This window comes from Fringilla coelebs (assembly GCF_963513975.1).
Source record: "Fringilla coelebs genome assembly, chromosome: 5".
NCBI lineage: Eukaryota > Metazoa > Chordata > Aves > Passeriformes > Fringillidae > Fringilla > Fringilla coelebs.
The window spans coordinates 27066598-27086749 of record NC_140033.1 but is presented as its reverse complement, the minus strand read 5'-3'; the positions used below and the strand labels follow the sequence as shown (position 1 = coordinate 27086749).

Genomic DNA, 20152 nt, shown 5'->3' with positions numbered 1-20152 from the left:
AACAGAGAGTGACGGAGAAAAGCTTACTAAGGGAGGAAAGAGATACCTGCACAGGATAGACTGACTTAATTCTGTCAGAAAGAACCTCTAAAACTAGATGTTAGAAATCTTAGAAGATAGTAGAAGGAAATGATAATGAAAAACAGCAGGAAATACAAGCACACAAAAAGTGAGAAAAACTACAAGGCATCACCATTACAAACTCCAAATCAGACAGTGGGCCTATTTTGTATTATTTCCTTAGAACAATTTATTTCAATGTAATAATTGGGCTAAACTTCAAGAAGCCAGATAAACTCATAAGGTCCTTCTTGTCATTAATTCAATTAGTCAGTGGGATGACTCCTGCATGAAATAGACGTGAAATGCATAAAGGTGGAAAAATCCAACCTTGACAGCTTCCCTGTAACAACAGTGGGTTTTTAAATAACATTAGAGGAATACTGTCTGTTAAAAAGAGAGAAAAATCCTCCATGTGGAATAGGGCTAAAAGAGTTTGCATTTCCACAGCAGGATACACAGCCTATGCAACTATTTCCTGCATGCTAGATTAAGTTCAAACAAGAACAAGGATCTACATAAAGCGTAACAAAGCCAAAACCAAACCCAAACTAGAGTTCAGAGCAAGAATTGACTGTCCTCCTGATGAAAAGATGCACACTTTTACCCATCAAGAAGCAGATTTTACAGGTTAAATTTTCTTTTCATTCAATATGCAAAGAAAATTTAAATATTTACTTTGGGAAGAGTTTTGAAATATCTCTACTATTGTCCACTGACCAATTTACCAGTTAACACTTGTTAAGCACGGTTACAGTTCCCCAGTTCTTTATCCCAGCATTGGCACTAAAGCAAGACAAAGCTCCCAGGAGGGAATCATTCCAAATTGTATCAGCTGGCAAAATGTCCTCAGGGAGCATCTGTCAGCTACAGAGAGCTGGCTCACCCTCTGGCTACAACTCCAGCATATCCCTCCAAATTTAAAATCTCTACCACATCTCCTTCCATGTGGGCAATTGAAAGAAATCCTTATTCTTTTTATGAAAGCTAAGAAAAAACTCAATATCTGCTGACCAAGATATTTTATACATTTTAATAATTCTCACAAAAATAATAAAACTGCACTCACAATCAATTCAGACTCACTGCATTTCACTTATGCACAGTTTTTCAGTTGCAAAGTGTGACATACAGAGAACCGACTTACAGGACCAAAAGCGTTGCTGTCAAAGCTGTGCCCGTGGTGATCACCTTCCACCCAAATATGACCGTGTGGAACTTTCACATACTTCTTTTTGTATCCAATGGTTCTAAGCAGAATTGGAAAAAAATGGTTAGTTTAAAAGATTTCAAAAACGAACAAACAACTCCCAAAAAAACCCTCAAAAACCAAAACATGCACAGAAACCCCCAGCCCCAACAATGTTTTGTTAGGGAAAATTCACATATTTCTCGGTTTGGAATTTGACCTTGCATACAACTCAGCATTAGCTTAAAACTGCTTACACTGAAGTCCTTTGGACTTCAAGAGTGTTACTCAAGTCAAAATATATAAAAATTTTTTATGAGCTGGTTGCGCTATCAGGGCCTGCTTACTACATTGTTTTGTCAGAAATCACAACACAAGTAAGGAAGAAGAGACTTTTCAGTTAAATTTAATTAACAGATTATTAACTTCACCTCTGTAGTAACAAAATTTTGAGCCATCAGATTTTATCTCTGGTAAATACCAGTGAACATTCATATGTTGCAGTCACATAATGATACAGTTTAAGACTGTTTTTTTCATCAAAAATATGCTGTTGTATCTGAACTGGCCTCAGATTCAGAGCATAGATTCCTGCAATTGTTCTGTCCTGGGGGCAGGATTTGTTCAGCTGTAACAGGCTAAACGGGATAAACTTTAAAAAAACCTTGAAGAGAAGGCCAAGTGATGAAGAAAAATGACATTGATGCCATCCTCTACAGAAAATCATACTGCTGCAGCATGTCCCAGTATTACAAAATGACAAACTACAGATTAGTACTAAAGCTGAGGTGCAGAGGATGCAAAATTCCTGTATTTAGTTCCCCAAGTAGCTGTCATTTTCACAATGCCAGTCTGCCTTCTACCACACACTTCTGCTTTCTTTCAGATGGGACCTGTTATTCTGCAATCATTCATGCAGAGAAGTTGTCATGCTTCAACCCCAGACAGCAATTGTCATGCACACTGAATTATTACCAGAATGAAGTATTTACAGATGGGACTATGAATAGTGATACCTCTTATTTAGTTTTGAATAAACAAATCTGTCCATGGACAGAAACAGACTTCTGATCTAGCTTATTGCCTCCAGCTGCTCATTGCTTTTCACTGTCTGGAAGATATGCCCTCAGAGCAGAAGGAGCACACTCTAAAACTAAAAAAAATTCAGCTGGAGACAGCAAACCATCTTCACCATGAGATCGCGCTGAACTGTGCAATAGCACTAATCAGGGATATTCAAAAGTCAAAATGAAAAATATTGAGTTTGGGGAGGCTTGTTTTGGTTGGGGAGGAGGGTGAGTATGTTAAAAGGACAAGCTAATCAATAACCTGAAGGCCATGAAATATTGGATGAATAAGGAATCCTCAAAATTGCATTTTATTAACTTTGACTTTATTAGTCAAGTAAAAATAATAATTATTTTATTTGCAAGTCAGAAAATCTGACTAATCCTTTTTCAAGCAGCTACTTTTTGGCAGCTAAAAGGATGAACATTCCAGTACTATATTCAAATGGAATGTACTACATTCCATTCTACTTGTACTTTCATTGAAAGCTGAAAAAATAATAGCCTATTTGCAAAAAAGAAAAAGACTGATCTTCATTTTTTTGTAGAACAGTTCCATATTACACATTATTCAAGACTCAATTCCTAAACCATTCAAAACAAAAATGTATAACTGTCCTAGTTGGTAAATATATGATTTCCTAAATACAATGAGTGCACCATAATAATTCAATTATTATATGGCTAAAAAAGCCATTTATTACTATGAAAATCGTTTTTTTTTTCAAGAGATATGGCATACAGTTTGGACAATAAAATTATTTACATTTTTAGATTTCATAATGCTCCACCTCATGGATAGTTTCATTTACAAAGTATCATATATTTCACTAGTGAAGTGTTTTAAAGTAGAGGTTGAGAATTGTTCATTAATTGCCTGTTTGATTAGACACTTCTGAAAATTATTAAATGGGTCTCTTCCATCAGTGATAAAGGCAAACAATAGCTCAAAAAGTATTTAATTTTCTCTTCCATTCATGCTCCTGAATACACAAGAGTATATTGTGATAAAGTTTTCTACCCTTACAGACTTCATGTACAAGACTGAATTTCACTAAGAAGGGTGAAAGGATTCAAAAGGTAATTCTGCTGGCATGTTTACCTCACAAGTGTCAGGAAAATAGTATGGCAAAGGCTAGTCAGTGACTCAAGTTCAGATCTGACTCAGTCTCTTACCCCCAAATAATCTCCTCCTTTATTATGATTGGAAAATGACTAAGAGGAAGGAAAAAAAAGTTTTGTAATAAGTACTCAGAAACAAAATTGGAGGGGAAAAAATGGTCTGTGTGGATAGGTCTTGCAAGGGTTTTCAGAGATCATGTGAAAATCTAAGTGTTTAACACAGGTGTATGGTGTGTTCTTTAGGCCTAAAGCAAAAAGAGAAAGATTGCAGAGTGCAGTAACTATAATTGGTTCTTTTTATTATTTCTACATATTTCTTTTCTACTCTTGAGATAAGCATCATAAACCAGAACATTTTTCTACAATTATGCAAAAATAAAGTGTCTTGTAGTGATTTAAGAGGAATTATATACAAATTCTCGTACTGAAAAAAAGAAAACTATTGTACACAAGTAATTTTTACTTAGAGGAAATAAAATTAAAATTTACAATGTTAATAAACATATTAAGGGAATGGGGTGAAAAAAAGAAATGGAAAAGAAACAAAAGCAGCAGTTCTAATTGTCTACTTTAGTAGATAAGAGTGATACTTCATCAATAAATCCCTTAAGCTCAGCAGTTAAATGTAAAACCTTCTACCATTTCATGTATGGCTTATACAAATCATCAAATTTTGCCCACATGTAGGCTCAAAAGAAAGAAAAATTGTAAAAAATAAGTGCCAGCATACCTGTGAACAGAAGTGAGGCAAGAAAATCTATTTTCCTGAAACAATTACTTTAGAAATGTTACTGTAGTATTTGCATAGGCAGTTATCTGGGGACTTTTTACCCTTTCTAGCAATACTGCTGCAAACACTGTCCCATGGAACACTCTGGAATTTGAAAACAAACTTCTACTCGAGATTTTTAATGCATCCATTAGTAACAAACCCCAACAAAGGCTCATGTTACAGTGAACTGGATCATCTGTTTCTTGATATTGGTTTTAATTTTTAAAATAACTTCATTTTTTAATTACTCCACAATAGAGCAATAAAATATTCCTGCAAACAAGCCAGACTTAAGAAAGCCACGTTGGGTTCGTGATGGTAGGCTATTTCTAATTACTCTTGCAAAGACTATGTTGATATTTTTAAAATTAAAAAAAAACCCACAAACTTGGTTTTCTTTCCTAAGAAGAGAATCCAAATTGCTTCATAGTCAGAATTAGTCATTGTCCCTCTCTTCCATGAATCCTGCAGAAATTTTAATCTCTGACAAAATTGCAAGGAAAACACCACATGTGTGTGCTTCAGTGGCAATATGGATCCTGTTGTAAATGTACAAACTACCACTTATTTGTTTCACTAATTAAACATTTTAGCTGGGTATGCTGAAATAAAACTATTGTGCATCATTTTGTGCAATCTTACAAGGCCAAGTTACTAACACAAGCATTTTTGAAAAGTGTTAACTCCACCCTTTTTCTTAAGGATAGCCTTGCAGACGGCTATCACATTTGGGGGTTTAGATCTGTGTAAATAAATAATGGTTTTATGTGTAATAATCAATAGTTCAGTGAAAAACAAATACAATTCAAAGTGAAAAAATACTTTGGAATGCTTCTAGCACTCTTCAACAATGGCTGCCCAACAAAAATTTTTCAAAGCAAATATCAATTTAAAAGCACTACTAGCTCATCAGGAATTTTACATTAATTCCTTGTGAGAGGTCTTTGTTACAAAGGAATTACAGTCAATAATATATTCTGAAAGCATTACAAACTTCTATTTTTCTTTCTTAGTTGAGCATCCTTAGACTCATTTTTCTGACTGACTGTAACCATGACCTCTGTTAGCTCTCACACATGTAGTTTTTAATTAAATTTAGAAGTTATCTGGATGAATTCTTAAGAGAAAAGTTGCTGTAAGTAATAATTAACTTAGTATTTCTTAATTTCATATCTTGTTCATTAGCATGACTTATAATTACTGAACAATCTCTTAAACTTCATAAAGCCTCTACTAATGTAGAGTAGTCTTTCACTTTCTTAAATTTACTATCTTATAATGAAAAATAAAAAAAATTTCATACCTCTTATTCTTCCTATTTAAATGGTTTGCTTTAGCAATACTACAGGCAAAGACATCAAATTACCCAGATTTTGATATATAGAATCTAAACATCTGTCAAAAACCATGCTGGTGTGAGAAAAAAAATAATTTCAGGTTTTACTGAAATGTTTGACACATTAGTAATAATCACCTATGCTGCTGTTGCTCAAACTGTAGTTGAAGTCTCATTGGCTTAAGAACAGGGTCTACCAGAACTGCAGTTATTTTCTTGTACAGAACATAATGGAATTGCATTTATCTTTTTAGACATTTTTACAGAAGTTGGTCTGAAATTCTGATTTACTTTTTTCTTACATATGAGGTACATTTTGAACCTTTGCAAAGTTTTTTTTTTTTCTCCACAATTTAATAGCTAACAGATGTACTTATAGCTATCCTTGGCTGAGAAATAATTTCAATCTTGACAGTCAAAAATGAGCTCTATATGGTATTCTAACCACCTGCCCACAAGCAAGAAAAATCTGCTTTTTTAGGATGCAGTAGCAGTGCCAAAGCAAGCAACTTGGCTCGGCTAAGCTGGATAAGGAATGATTGCCTACAGTTTGATTTGACCTTGAGAAATCCAAAGGTCTTAGCAATCTGCATATCTTTGGGTGTCAACAGGAAACAAACACTGTAGATAATGTCCTGTTTGCAGAGGAGATAAAACAAAAATACAAACTCTTTTGTAAAATAGGGAGACTCTATCATACTTAACTTTCTCTAAGCAACATGAATTGCTGTACATGTTCATCGGGTTTGCGAGGCCAGGTTTGGGTAGCATGAGGTCTACAGGGGTGGCTCTGTGAGAAGCTGTCACAAGCTTCTTCCATGTCCAAAAAGGCCAATGCTGGCCAGCTCCAGGATGGACCCACTGCTGGCCATGGCCAAGCCCTTCTGCAATAGTGATAGGGATAACAGAGTAAAGGGGGAAAAGTTGCTGTACAATGCTAATTTCACCAAGAGAGTGATAATACATGTTAGCTCTGCACACACCAGGGTCAGTGATGAAGGAGGAGGAGGTGCTCCAAGTACCAGAGCAGAAATTCCTTTTCAGATCCTGGTGCAGACCCTGGTGAGTCAGGTTGTCCCTGTGCAGCCCATGGAGGTCCATGGGGGAGCAGAATTCCACTCGCTGCCCACAGAGGACCCCACACTGGATCAAGTAGATGCCTGAAGGACACTGTGACCCCAAGGGAAGCCCACTCTGGAGCAGGCTCCTGGCAGTCATGTGACCCCATGGAGAGAGGAGTCCATGCTGGAGTAGGTTTTCCTGCAGGACTTGCCAACCCACAGAGGACCCACATTAGAGCAGTCTGTTCCTGAAGGACTGCACTGAATGGAAGAGACCCATGCTGGAGTTCATGAGCTGCAAAGAGTGAGAAGGAGTCACGTTGGAAAAGTTCATGTTGGGGACTGTCCCATCAGAGAAACACCAAGATCAAACAGAAGAAGAGTGTGAGGAGTCCTCTCCCTGAGGGGAAAGGAGCAGCATAGACGTGGGGAAATGATCACAACACCCATTCCATGTTCTCCTGCACCGCTGCGAGGGAAGAGGGAGAAAAAATTGAAAATAGAGTCAAGGAAGAAGGGAATGATGGAAGAAGGTATTTTAAAGATTTGGGTTTATTGCTCATTATCCTACCCTGATTTGCTTAGTAATAAAATACACTAATTTCCCCAAGCTGAGTCCATTTTGCCCAAGATGGTAACTGGTGAGTGATCTCTGCTTGCCCTTATCCCCACCCACAGGATTTTTGTTCCCCTTTTTCTCTCATGTCCAGCTGAGCAGGAGAGTGATAAGGAGCTTTGGTGGGCACCTGGCATTCAGCCAGGGTCAACACACCATAATGTGGAACTTCTTCCACATACATTCATTTTAATCAAATTCATAGAATGAACAAATTAGATAAGATATTCAATTTCAAGTGACACCCAGGTCCCAAAACACGAACCTTACTGCAATATAACATGTAAGTTTTATTAGTATCACTGCAGGGAATCTTACACATGACACTAAACACCTTCCAGCTCCTAAGAAATCTTTTTCACTTCCAACACATACATACAGCCATCTGTGCCTTTCTGCTTTAACTCTTCCCTTACACATACATACATTATTGATGTGAAGCAACTAAATATTTTTTTTCTGAAGGACAGCTACAGCCTATGCCTGAGAGTAAGCAAATAGGTTAGGGAGTATTCTCTGGTTGTGTGCAGCTATTAACTTCTGCCTCAGAGCTGAAATCTGTTTTCTATATAAACTGCAGATCCACCAGTTATTGACAGGCCTGACTATAAAAAATGCATCCAAACTCAGAACTGGAAAGTGCTGGAGGATCCCTAATGCTTCAGGTATTGCCTCGTAAGCATTGCCAGACCTGCTATATTGAGAAGGGAACCCCCAAAGGAAGACACACGTAAATGACAGAGATGACACAATCTGAAACAAAAGAGTCCCACGCAGTGACATTGGGAATAGCCATTATGGAGGCAGTGATTCCCTCTGCCTACCACTGGACAAATTTTTTATTATATCAAGTCTGTTTTACTCTTTGCTGTTAAATATTTTGAAGTCTCAGGAAAAATGAATACTAATTTACTGTTTTTCTCATTTGGAACAGAATTATGATTACAAAAACACCCCCCTTTTTAAGAAATAAGCAAAACAGTTAAAGCAAGCTGAACTACAAATGCTATCTCTTTTTACCCATCTAAAGCATTCCTACCAAAGTGCTCCAGTGCAGGTTCCTGTAACTCAACAGTGCTACAAATAAGTAGAAATCTGATATGGAAAGCACAGGAGATGTTTGCAGGTCTGCTTCATTAATTTGATAATTTCTCACAATGCATGTGATTTTTAAAAAACACTGTGATTTACCCATTACCTGCTTCACCAGCATCAGCATAACACAGTAAGCAACTTTTAAAACACGTGGTATTTAGGAAAATTACTGGATTTGTGCATATTTATCTAAAATGATAATATGATTGAAAGGACAAAGAATAAGCCAGCTCATCTACTAGAGAGATTAGACTCATTTCAAGCCTGACATTCCCTTGTTAACACCCCATTTGTATGAGAGAGGACAATGTAAAAAAAAAGAGACTAGAAATAATTATAAGAGTGAAAAGATGTGAGATCATTGATTGTGAGATTCACAAAATTTATGGCATCATTGCTCTGAGCAAAAGCATCTTTCATAGATCAATTTACCAGAAAAGGATGCTAGTGATACTTCTGAATCCAGATACATTTGACCAAAACATACCAGAGACTTAGAAGGAGCAATTAATGCCTCTTAACTCCCATAATATCACATAATTTCTCAGATAATTGCTCAAGTTTATGTTCAAGGCATATGTCAATGCAATTAATTTTTCTGTTGTTTCCTTCTTTCCTGAATTTTCAAAATATCCTCAAAATAGTCTTGAGCTTTTAAATGAGGAAGCAGCTATGGAGGTGCTTCTTTTCTGTATGACCTATTCATATGATAAAATAAATTCTTTATCTCAATGCTCTTTACCTTCATATATCTCCTTCTGGAGATTATTTATTTCCGCCATTCACCAAGAATGTTTTCCAAATCTGTAATTTAATTTGATCTTGGATAATGACATGAGTTAACAGCATTTCTAAAATTTATTTTCCTGTGCTTTAAAGATATAGTGTATATCTAGGGCCTAGGTTTTGCCCCTCTTGATACTTTTACCAATGTGTAGGTATTTGTACCACAAAGGTCTGTTTCCCTGGTGCTGGCATCTGTAAGTTGATTCAAAAAAAACTACAGCTGACAGAAGCTCTTTTCTACATCTTGTGAACTGCAGAGTTCTAGGGGCAGTACTTAGCAGCAACGCCAGGGGATCTGGATTTTAAGGAAATAATTTCTCCTTGGGTAAAATTTATTTTCATTCATTTGCAGTCACTTTTTATGATTCCATTTCCAGCCTCACAATGTTTTTCTGCATTTTATTTCAATCCATACTACCTTCCTTCAGGAACTGTAAAAGGCCACTGCACATCCCCATGCACATAAAACTCAGCAGCATAGGAATTTCCCTCTGTTCCTGAGAGTTTTGCTTACCTAGTCAGGAGGCATGAAGCATTTAATATTGTTTGTCCCAGCAAAGCAGAACTAATTTGCTCCCACTGCTCGGAAAGATCAACTAACAGTAGCTTCCCTCACAGAGACAACTTTATCATTTCTCCTATAACATCCATGAATAGTTTTGTTCCTGGGCTTTCTACCCTATACCCTTTATATTGTGCGCCCTTTTCTTTTCCCTGCATGTGTTTCATCTGCTCTTCCTCTAGCAACATTCTTATTTTATGATCCTTTCCACAGCAGATCTCATCAACCCATTCAGGAAAACACAATTTTGTTGAATTTTAATGAAACTATGGATGACTTCTGCAAACCTGTTTTTTAAATAATAGAGGTAAGTCCAGAATCTGGGTTGGCTTTGGGGTGTTTTGTTCGGTTTTTTCTTTTTTGGCAGGGGAGGGTTGATGTTGGTTGGTTGGTTTTGTGTTTTGTTTTGTTTGGGCTTTTTCCCAGATTGATTAAATCTAAAGCAAAATACTACAAAGGTGGTACTGTGGAAAATCTGTTCAAGGACCATATTCTTTACAAGGTCCATATATATCTTACATTACTATCTCCAACAATATTGAGAGCATTATTGTTTAAAATCAGTACTAGAAAATTCAATATTTAAAATCAATATGTATTTCTCAATTTAATCAAGAGTGGATGCTATCTAAAGAAAACTGCATGTACTAGAAGTACGTGAATAGAAATTACTACACACTTTTAGGCAAATTTGTCACTCCCATTTGGAACACTGAAACTACTTCAGTCTTTTGCCCACCACATTCTCTTAATCAGAAGAACTATAATCCTTCTCAGGATAAAATTTGCAAGAAATACAAACCAGTAATTTTGTGCTGAAAAACAGAGCAATCCTTACTGGTTGCATAACTTTCATTTAGATGGCTAACCAGCTTATGGATTCAGGGGAAAGAAAATATAAAATATCTCATTTTTCTCTACAACTCTTTCACTTGTGAATCTGTCTGATTCCAACTGGTAACACTGTGTCCTTTCAAGTTAAGATTATGAGAATTTTTCACTTTGGTTCTTTTGATAAAAATTCCATTAACCACATAAGTGTATAATTTCATTACCTTCTCACATTTCTACTAGATTATATTGATAATTAACATGACAGGTTTTTGCTAATATCATTAGCAGATATTAACAGTATCATATAATATCACATATTAGATGGGAATAATTTGTTAGATTCATTATCATTAGCTTCATCATTTTGCCAAAGTAAAAACTTACTAGCTATTCTAAGTAATCTAAGTGAATTACCAAACCCTGACATCACTGTCAAATTGGAAACGAAACCTGTAGTAATGGGAGGACACATACAGCCCAAAGAGGTATTGCAGTCAAAAAAATTAATTCCTGCAACTTACACCCTCTTTTTATTAATACTGAATTAACTGAGAACATTTAAATTTTAGGCACATTATAAGTAGTCAAAGACAATGGTTTTGAAGTGAATTTCAAATGTTAAGATTTATGGTACTACCAAGATGAAAATTTCACCTTATATATAATGGTTTCTATTTTCTCTCTTTCTGCAATACATGTAGAAATGCTCCTCTCAGTAATGCCTTTGCCAGCCTAAGAAAACAGATGATCAAACTTTTTTCCAGATTTTAAGTTGTGGATTTTAAAATTTGACTCAGCAGCAAAACTCTAGCTTGCAGAATCTGCAATTATTAAACACAGCACTCTATAACATTCTTCCTCTTTGAACTCACTTTTTCCACTCACCCAAATCCTCTCCCTTAGCAGTTCTTCTGCCACTACTTTTGTGACAGAAACTATCTCAGGAGAGGCTGCAGACTGACCTTTGGTTACCTACTCTGTGTATTTACGCAGCCTCAGAGTGGAGGTTCCTGGCCAGGCCAGTCCGCCAACAAACCGGCTCCGGGAGAGGAGGAAGAGGAACACAGGAGCAGAGGAGAAAACAAAAGGCTTTAAAATTCTTTGTATCCCAGAGGGCAAAATCACAGCATCTACCACCTTGGATAACCCTGTTGGCCTGTTCCCCTCCTAAGGAAATTTCGAATGAGGAATAATGCTCTTATTTCCAAAAAGTGGTGACAGAGATGGTCATAGCAGCCTTGCCTCCTCATCGCTGTTACAGCTTACTAGGCTAAATGCTTGAAGACCTGTGACTGCTAAAAAAGTCTGGCAATTCCTCTGCCTGGGTCCAATGGTTAGAAATAATTCCCCAGCCACGCACCTCTCACAAATGAACTAATTGCTAAACTTTCTTTATTGCCTAGGACAAACCAAAGGTATTAAATTTTTCTAATCTGCTTTAGGCAGCCTATGCAAAATGAGGAATCCTTAGTGTAATAAGTGTTTTCAAGGTGTTTTTTTTTGTTTGTTTTGTTTTGATTTTTTTTTTTAATTTATGGAAACTTCACATCTCCTTCTATTTATCTTTGTTAGGGAATAATATTTAAAAATGCCTTTTATTACTTTTCCCTTAGATGTGTACTTTCTTTTTATAGAACATTCCTATCAAAAAGATAATTGAGAAGCTTACAAGTACGTGATAAAAAATATTAACCATGTATGGATAAGTGAATTACTATTTTTACTATACAAGTTAGGATTATGAGTTTAAAAACTCAAAAATATTCCAATTCAATAAAAAAATCCTAAAAGGTAATAAGTTTCATATGTCTTCTGTTACAAGATATGAGCATATATATGTAGAAGACTGCAGATACTTACTTTTGAACTGGTGGTGGTCTTCGAGACTGAACTTTGAAATTACAGAAATAAACAATTGCAATTTGAAGTAAGCAGCAAAAAAAATCTTTTTGTGCTGTTATATGCAAATGTACACATAGATGCTATTTTTTCTTGGTGTATAAGATAATGTTATGGTACATCCAAAAATCATTACTCATCATTAATCTTTTATGAAGATTAAAAGAAATGCCTTATTTCTGTGTCTGAGCAGCAGTCCATGTAGGCCAATAGTCTGTCTCCAGACAATAGAAAAGCAGACAGTGTCCAGGTAAAACACATTATCTTGACTACTCTCCATGAGCATCGAGATTTAATCTATCACAGACGTTTGGCTGTACATTGTTGTCTATTTGTTTTAGGATCTGCTTACTGATCCATTATACTGTCTGCCTTCAAAGCATTCTGGGGCAACAATTCCAGAAGTTAACTATCTGCTGCACAAAGACTTTCTTCTGTCTTTTATAGACAAATCTCCCACATGCCTCTGCTTCTGTACTGTGGGATTTGATGAATAGTTCAACTGGTCTATCAGCACTGTTTTTGTTGTTTTTAACCTCCTTCTATGTCCATCTTTAAAATCATGTCTCAAGAAGCAAGGACTGACTGCATCATTTAGAGGTATTATACTCCTACACTGTTAAGGCAGCTCTATATTTTGAATATTTTCTTAGTTTTTCACCTTTGGAATGACACATTTAGATCAGTGGAAATCTAATAAAGAGAAACCATTAATTCAGGAAAAGTCTAATACTTTTCAGAGCAGCCTTCTCTTTGCCACATGAGCTAATGTTTAAATATTTTTTTTGGAAGAGCTCAGTTACATGCAGCCCAGTGCTGAGAAATAGTAAAGAAATGCCTCATGGAGGCTAAAAAGATTTATATAGGTGGTCTTTGCTCTTAGGAGTAGATGCTAATACCAGTTTTCTTTTTTTGCAAAGCAATGAAATTTCATATTGTTTTGTTAAAAAGAAAAGCCTGCAAAGCAGTAAAATTTTCAAACCAAAGATCATCAAAAAGAAAATCTGAATTACCTGCAAAAGAAAAGGGCACTGCCCTCATTAATACTTCCACTGCATTCAATAACCTCACATCACTGAGTCAATTGATATTTCATTAAATTGCTGTATTTCTCACATTCTCCTTCTAAAACATGTTTTCCCATTTAATGTTACTGAACCAAGAAAATGTTCATTCAATAGCAATTCTTGAAAAAGCCTTCAGAATTATTCTTTGATCATTTTAAATATCAACAGAAAATCTAATTCTTCATCTGGCCATAACAGTAACTTCCTTGTTATTCCCTTGTGTTAGCAGGAACATAAGTATGCTGAACAGTCTACTGAGTCTTGTAGTGTTGAGAAATACTTGTCAAGAAGGGAATTTTTGTATTTCTTCTTTTAAGACACAAAGTGCTACAAAGGAAGCATTTCTGACTTTGCTTTACAATCTTACATCATGAGACTAGGGAAAAAATAGATATTTCTGTATAGCAACAGAAAATCCCAGCATGCTGGTATTTCTAGAAAGAAAAGTGTTATCAGCATGATCAGATGGTGCTAAATAAGTGAGAGTACAATGATAGGAAGCCTTCTAGTCAAAATAGTCTGCAACAGACTCAAACTCCAAAATCTTATTTATAAACAACAGAAAAGAAGAAAAATCAATAAAAGTAAAAAATATTTCTACTAATGATGGCCAGAAAAAAAATGATAAATTTAGGATTGAAACACAACAAAGTATTTTGCTAAATGTATTTTGAAGTAATGAATATCAGGCTCCACATGCTTTAGCAAAGTGTAAGACTCAGTAATTCAGCCAAAAGCCGAATCTGAGGTGTGAGAAAAAAGAAAAAATTATAAACATGAAATGTATCCCTACTTGAATATTACTCTAAAAATTTTCATTGCCTTTTGTCAGTATAAATTTTAAAGTTGAAGTTTTACAGGTATCATGAAAAGCAAAGAGATCAAGAATAAGACTTCAGTGTAATGTTTTATAGAATTAAACTACTTAAAGATTAGAATTTCAATTCCAGACTATTAAATCAGTTTTCAAAGTCTGGTGACTCAACCAGGAGAAATTGTTTGCATGTTTTCACAGAACTTTGCAATGTTGTCCTAACCAAAACAAAGCTCCTCACATGCTTGTCATTTTATTCTTGAAAGAACATAGTATGGCTATATATATATAACTTCCCCATACAAGACTTTACTACCCATATAGAGAAGCCAGTAAAAGGCAGAGAAGATTTAGCACGACTATCCACATTTATTAGACTAGTTTGTAATGAAGATTAATAGCTTTGTGTGAGGCTGTTGAACAAAACTCAGATTTCCTAAGTGACAGACAGGACCCCATCTTGGTTATTTGATCACTTGTGTGGCTTTATTTGTAAGGATTGGTTTTAGCTGCAACTATTGTCTTGATTTTTTTTCCTAGCAATTGTGGTTACTCTAGTATATTAAGAGAAAATAATTTGTGTGCATTGTTCTAATAACTTAGGCATACACGACCCAGTCCCATCTCCTCATGTTTGTTCATCAGCACCAGAAAAAAACTTTTTTTTTCTGAACCAGGGGCAATGGGCCACAAAGAGAAAAGCAAAAATACTGATATTAGCATGTTTCTGCCATCTTCTTCCTTCAAGTCCATAGATGAGTGGATTTGCAAGGGATTTCCCACAGTAATAAAGGTACATCACGACAGAAAAGGAGGTAGGAATAAAATAGCATGGCTTTGGTGCCACACAAGCCAAGTCAGTCACAACTACCAGCAGCAAGAGCTGGTATCTCAGATGTTGGACCTTGTTCACCTCTTCAGTGGCCAGACAGAGATGCATTGTGGCCATCGGAGCGTGTCTGTGTGAAGGATAAAGTACTGGCACATAGCAGAGAATCAATCAAAGGTCTGTGTATTTTGCTGGGGTGTAGAGCTGGGCTGAAGAGACTCCTACCCCAGTTGCCATGCTTTAAAGCACACATACTTCCCAACTGTGCAAGGGGAGCCAAGGGAGCCAACTTTCCCTGCCTTTCTTTCAGATGAGCTGCTCCTGCACAATTCCCCATCAGTCATAATCTGTCACTTCTGCTGAGCATTAAGATTGTAATTAATTCCTCATGCCCAGCTACGCAAGGAAGCAGTACTGTATAATCCTCAGCAAGTCTTTCTCTCTGTCATAGCAGAGAATCTTTACAACAGAATGGGGAATAATCTGACAGACATGTGGCAGCTCAAAAGACCCTTCAAACATTTGATTCAAAGCAAAAAACGCACACATGAATTTCTTGAGAGGATGCCTTTAGAGCTCTATTATATTTCACCAGGCCTTGAGAGAGAACAAGTAGAGAAATGTTGCATAGGAAAGCAAGAGTCATTGCCAGGCAATTCCCAGCTCTTCCTATTCAATGAATTAGTTAACATCTAGTTTAGAAGGGGGACAACCATACTTTGTTATGTCCTATTGGCAAAATTCCTAAGACATAAAAGCACAATATGTGCTTTTCTCCATGGCACAACCAGTTCATTTTTCAGCTTCTGAGCTGATGAGTTACAACAAGTACCTCAGTATGGAAAGTCAGTAGAAAGCAATAACAGCAAAACAGCTAGTAGTTCTGAAATAGTCCTCATATCTAAAAATCTGCCTGCTATATTGCTGTGGAAATACTACAGTGTTTGCCCCACTAAGAAAAAGTATTAGCAGCATCAAAACTACCTACCAGTGGAGACACTGAGAAGGAAGTAGAAAACAGGATTTCTAACCCAGTCTTTCACACCGCCAGCCTAAGCGACTTCCCAGTTATACCAACAGCTTAAAAACAGCTATGAGGAAACCTGAAAATAAAAATACTAGATTCACAGCAGTCAAAACAGTAACTTCTATTTCAGACTTTTCTAGTTTCAGTTTTTTCTTTTGTGTTGTTCTTTTTCCCCTCTTATATTTCTACAGGCTTTTATACTGTCTTTTATACACTTCCCCCTCCCCTTGTGCTTCCTCAAGGGAAAGGCTGATATATAGTAGACTGATTCCACAACTTTTCTCAACAACCCTAAGAACAAGCAACAACCCAAAGAACTCAAGCAACAAGTGACAGATGCACCTAGCAAGTGCTGATTGGTCTGTCCAATAAATTCTTATGTCCTTTCTGATTGAACACACCACAAAACCCTGAGCACTGTTTCACTGTGATACAGCCATTCGGTAGAGTTGGATTCGCAAGCTTCCCAGGGGGGTGGTGGAGTTACTGTCCTGTCAGGTGTTTAAAGAAAGATTGGAGGTGGCACTTAATGCCATGGTTTAGTTGATGAAATGGTGTAAGGTCATAGGTTGGACTTGATCTCAAATGCCTTTCCAGCCTAGTTAATTCTGTGATCTCTACTCTTCATAGGACCTCATTTACTCACAACAGCCAGCAAGATTCCTCCACACTTCCAAGATGCAGCCATTTCATAAATTGGGTTGCAAAGCGTAGCTTTGTGAAAAGCACATTAAGGCATATCCTTTATCTGCAAATTCCTCTGTCAACACAGCTCTGCTGTGGTCCATACTTGCTTCTCAAGAATGACAACCTTTGTGATAAAAAATATCCTCTGAGAGCACATTAATACAAGCACCAATCCAGTAAAAGGTAGGTGATAACACACTAAATTGGTGAAAGTATCAAGTTTTTCAGGCTGAAGATATAAGGAAAATTAATACTTTTTTTTCCATGCAGGAAAGTACAACTCCAGACTTGCTGGATAATCCTGTGGTTAGAGATAATTGAGAAACAACATGTATGTGTAAATAATACATATACCATAAATAGACTTCAAATACAAAGACACGGAGAGCAACTTTTGAACACACTGAAAAAAATCATGAAAACACTATTAAACACCTGGAATGGGTAAATTAAAGCAATAGCAACCAGTAAAGGAGCATTTCCTGCATCCATAGCATTAGCATTTATTACCACTACTATATCACACCAAAAAAAAAACCCATACAAAAGCTAAGGAAGATAGACAGCCGGAAAGAAAACTAAATACTTTAGAGTGAAACCCATTTCCAGCTCAATTGTCAGAGACAGGATATTTTATAGATGGGTCAGTAATAGGAATGGACAAGTACATAATGTTCTGATGTACAGACCACTGGTATTCAGTTGATATGCAGCTGATACAAGAGGTACAATTACAATTCTTAGTTTTCTGTAGATTTCCATGACACCAAGTTTTCTTAGTGTAATGAATCACTTCAATCTCATATTTCAATTTAAAGCATTTATGGCTATTATGAAACTCAGTGCTCAGTCTGAGAGAGCTGAGAGTCTGACTGCTGCATGTTTGAAAGATGAATCACATAAAAGTCTTCAGTCCCTATTCAGAAAATACAACATATGGAATGAATACTAAACATTACTTTATCTTTTCAAAAAATGTGGAATTAAAAGTACAGGAAAATAATTTGTTTCATAACAACCGGGAAGCACTTGGGAACTATTTACCCCCACTCCTTATAAGACAGCAAGCAAACAAGCAAGCTATTTTCTGATATACTGCTTTTACAGGTAGGAGTCCCAACAGGTGTATTCCTGTGAACCACGGTGCTATTACCTCACAATAATATACCTTCCTTGAAAAGCTAGATGCCTCAGAATAGAGAATTTTCTCATTTAAAAATTGTATAATGAATTGAGTTAGAAGGAACTTGAAAGATCACCTAGTTCCAATCCCTCTACCATGGGGTCACTGGTTGAAATTTTTCCTGAGTTTTAAAATTTAAATCTCACCTATAGATCAGAAAATATTTTTGGATATTTTTTTCTCCCCAAAAAAGCTACTGCCATGGTATGTACTCAATCAAATATCTTATCAGCTACCAAAGTCAGAACAAGCACAAAGTCTAAAAAATTGTTCAGATTATTGCCTTAACTTCAGGGCATTAATAGGGCTTTTGTAGAAATTACACCTTCTTAGAAGTATGCAACGTTGCACAGTTATTGTTGCCATGGGAACAATAATATTAAATTTTGTGAGTTTTGCACACATGTTCTCAGATATAATGCTGCTTTCATATACTGTTTAGTAATAAATTTTCTCTTTCCCCATCAGTCTCCAATGCACTACATTCTTACAAGAGATAGACTGCCCTCCCAGTTGAATTTTTGCCCTTTTTAAAGTAAGCGGGAGTTCTAATGTCAGCTTCAGTAGTGGGGCATCATTTCATCCCAGGCCTCTCCTCCAAATGCATTTGCTTAGGAATATGCCCTGAAGATATGATTCTGGTTTCACTTATGCAGAACAGAAAAGGAGAGAGAGAGAGAAACATAAAAAGCAGGAATGCAAGAAAGCAAGACAAAACAAGAAAACAAGACAAAGTCACAAAGCAAGAAATCAAAAAACCAAGCAAGTCTTCTGTTCCATGTCAGATTTATATGCTTTATATGATTTCTTTGGCAATTTTCTCATCATTCAGTTTAACTGTATAAATCCAAATGTAATATAATCAGAACAGTTCTTATGTCTCAAGAACTAACTGGTGTGGTTTCTGTCAATGACCTCTTGTCTGTTCTTTTTAAAAATGAAGTAGACATTTATTGCAGCTCTAATCATAAATTCAGATATGCTAGGATAGCTGAGCCTATCTAGAGGAAATAGTGTCCAAAGAGGAAGCATTTATGGCAATATTTTGACATCAAAATTTATGGACCTCTCTGCTTTACTCTGCCATTTACAAACTCTGACATGGCATTTCTGCTCGTGAGTTGAACATTTTAAGGGGCTTAGTCATCTTCCAGTTACCTGTTAGAGCTGTACAAACGGAGATGCACTGGAGCTTCCTGGAGGCCCACTCAGCTCTGACAGAAATTATCTAGACCTATAAATGTATGTGTGTGTGCATACTTCCATACACACGCTCCTTTGTGAAGCAGAGGAACCACATATTCCATGGCTAACCCAGTCCCCAGCTAAGAGGAAGTTCCCTACATAGTAAGTAGTAAGACAGAGGTTTCAGATTTTGGTATACCTTTTTAAAAAAACATGATTTTTACCATGAATTAATAAGACTATTTTTTTTGTAAATTCCTGGGAGCGACTCTTAGAAAACTGAACTCTGCTCACTTCACAGTCAGCAGAAGCCCCAGATATTCATCATCTTTGAAAGCTGAAGACTATGTCAGTCTCCAAATGTCAGGTCTCTTTTCCATTTATTTGGTATTTATATATCTTTTAAGAGGAGGAAGATGAGTGATGGGGTTAAATAAATGGATAAATGTGAATTATAAAACTCCTACTCCCTCAGACTTATCTGACATTCATAAGAAATAGTATTTCAGTAAACACCCTACTAGAATACCAGTGTGCCTGCAAAACACATAGCAAAACACCTCAGTTTACCTTAGTTGGTAAACTTTTTGGTGAAATCTTCAACAAACAATTGAGCAGCATCTTGCAAAAGTGATATATTTTTATGTTTTTGGAACAATTAGTGAAATGCGTACAGTACAGAAATAAAAGTAAACTAAAGTGGTTTCAAAGAAATAACTTTGTATATAAAATTGATTTTGTTCTTCCATAACTTTTATAATGCATAAAGTCTTTAAAATAAAAATGTAGATTAGAAATACTGAAATGCTAAAAATTAACTTGGCTATACAATCTATAATGAAAGCCAACTCATTTTAAAATTTGTTACTTCTGAAAATAAAAATCTTTCCAGCTTCAAATATCCACTCCTTTTACACATAACTCATTACCATTAAAGCTGTTTGAAGAGAGCAGGGAAACA

At 36.1% G+C, this 20152-nt stretch overlaps 1 protein-coding gene across 1 annotated transcript in view; it reads right to left on the bottom strand.

The window, feature by feature from the left end:
• IMMP2L (inner mitochondrial membrane peptidase subunit 2) overlaps positions 1–20152 on the bottom strand; it is a 404963-nt gene that overhangs the window by 90971 nt on the left and 293840 nt on the right. Inside the window, exon 5 of the mRNA XM_084206256.1 lies at positions 1208–1310. Within this exon, the coding sequence (XP_084062382.1) occupies positions 1208–1310 (103 nt within the window). The remainder of the gene's footprint in view (positions 1–1207; positions 1311–20152) is intronic.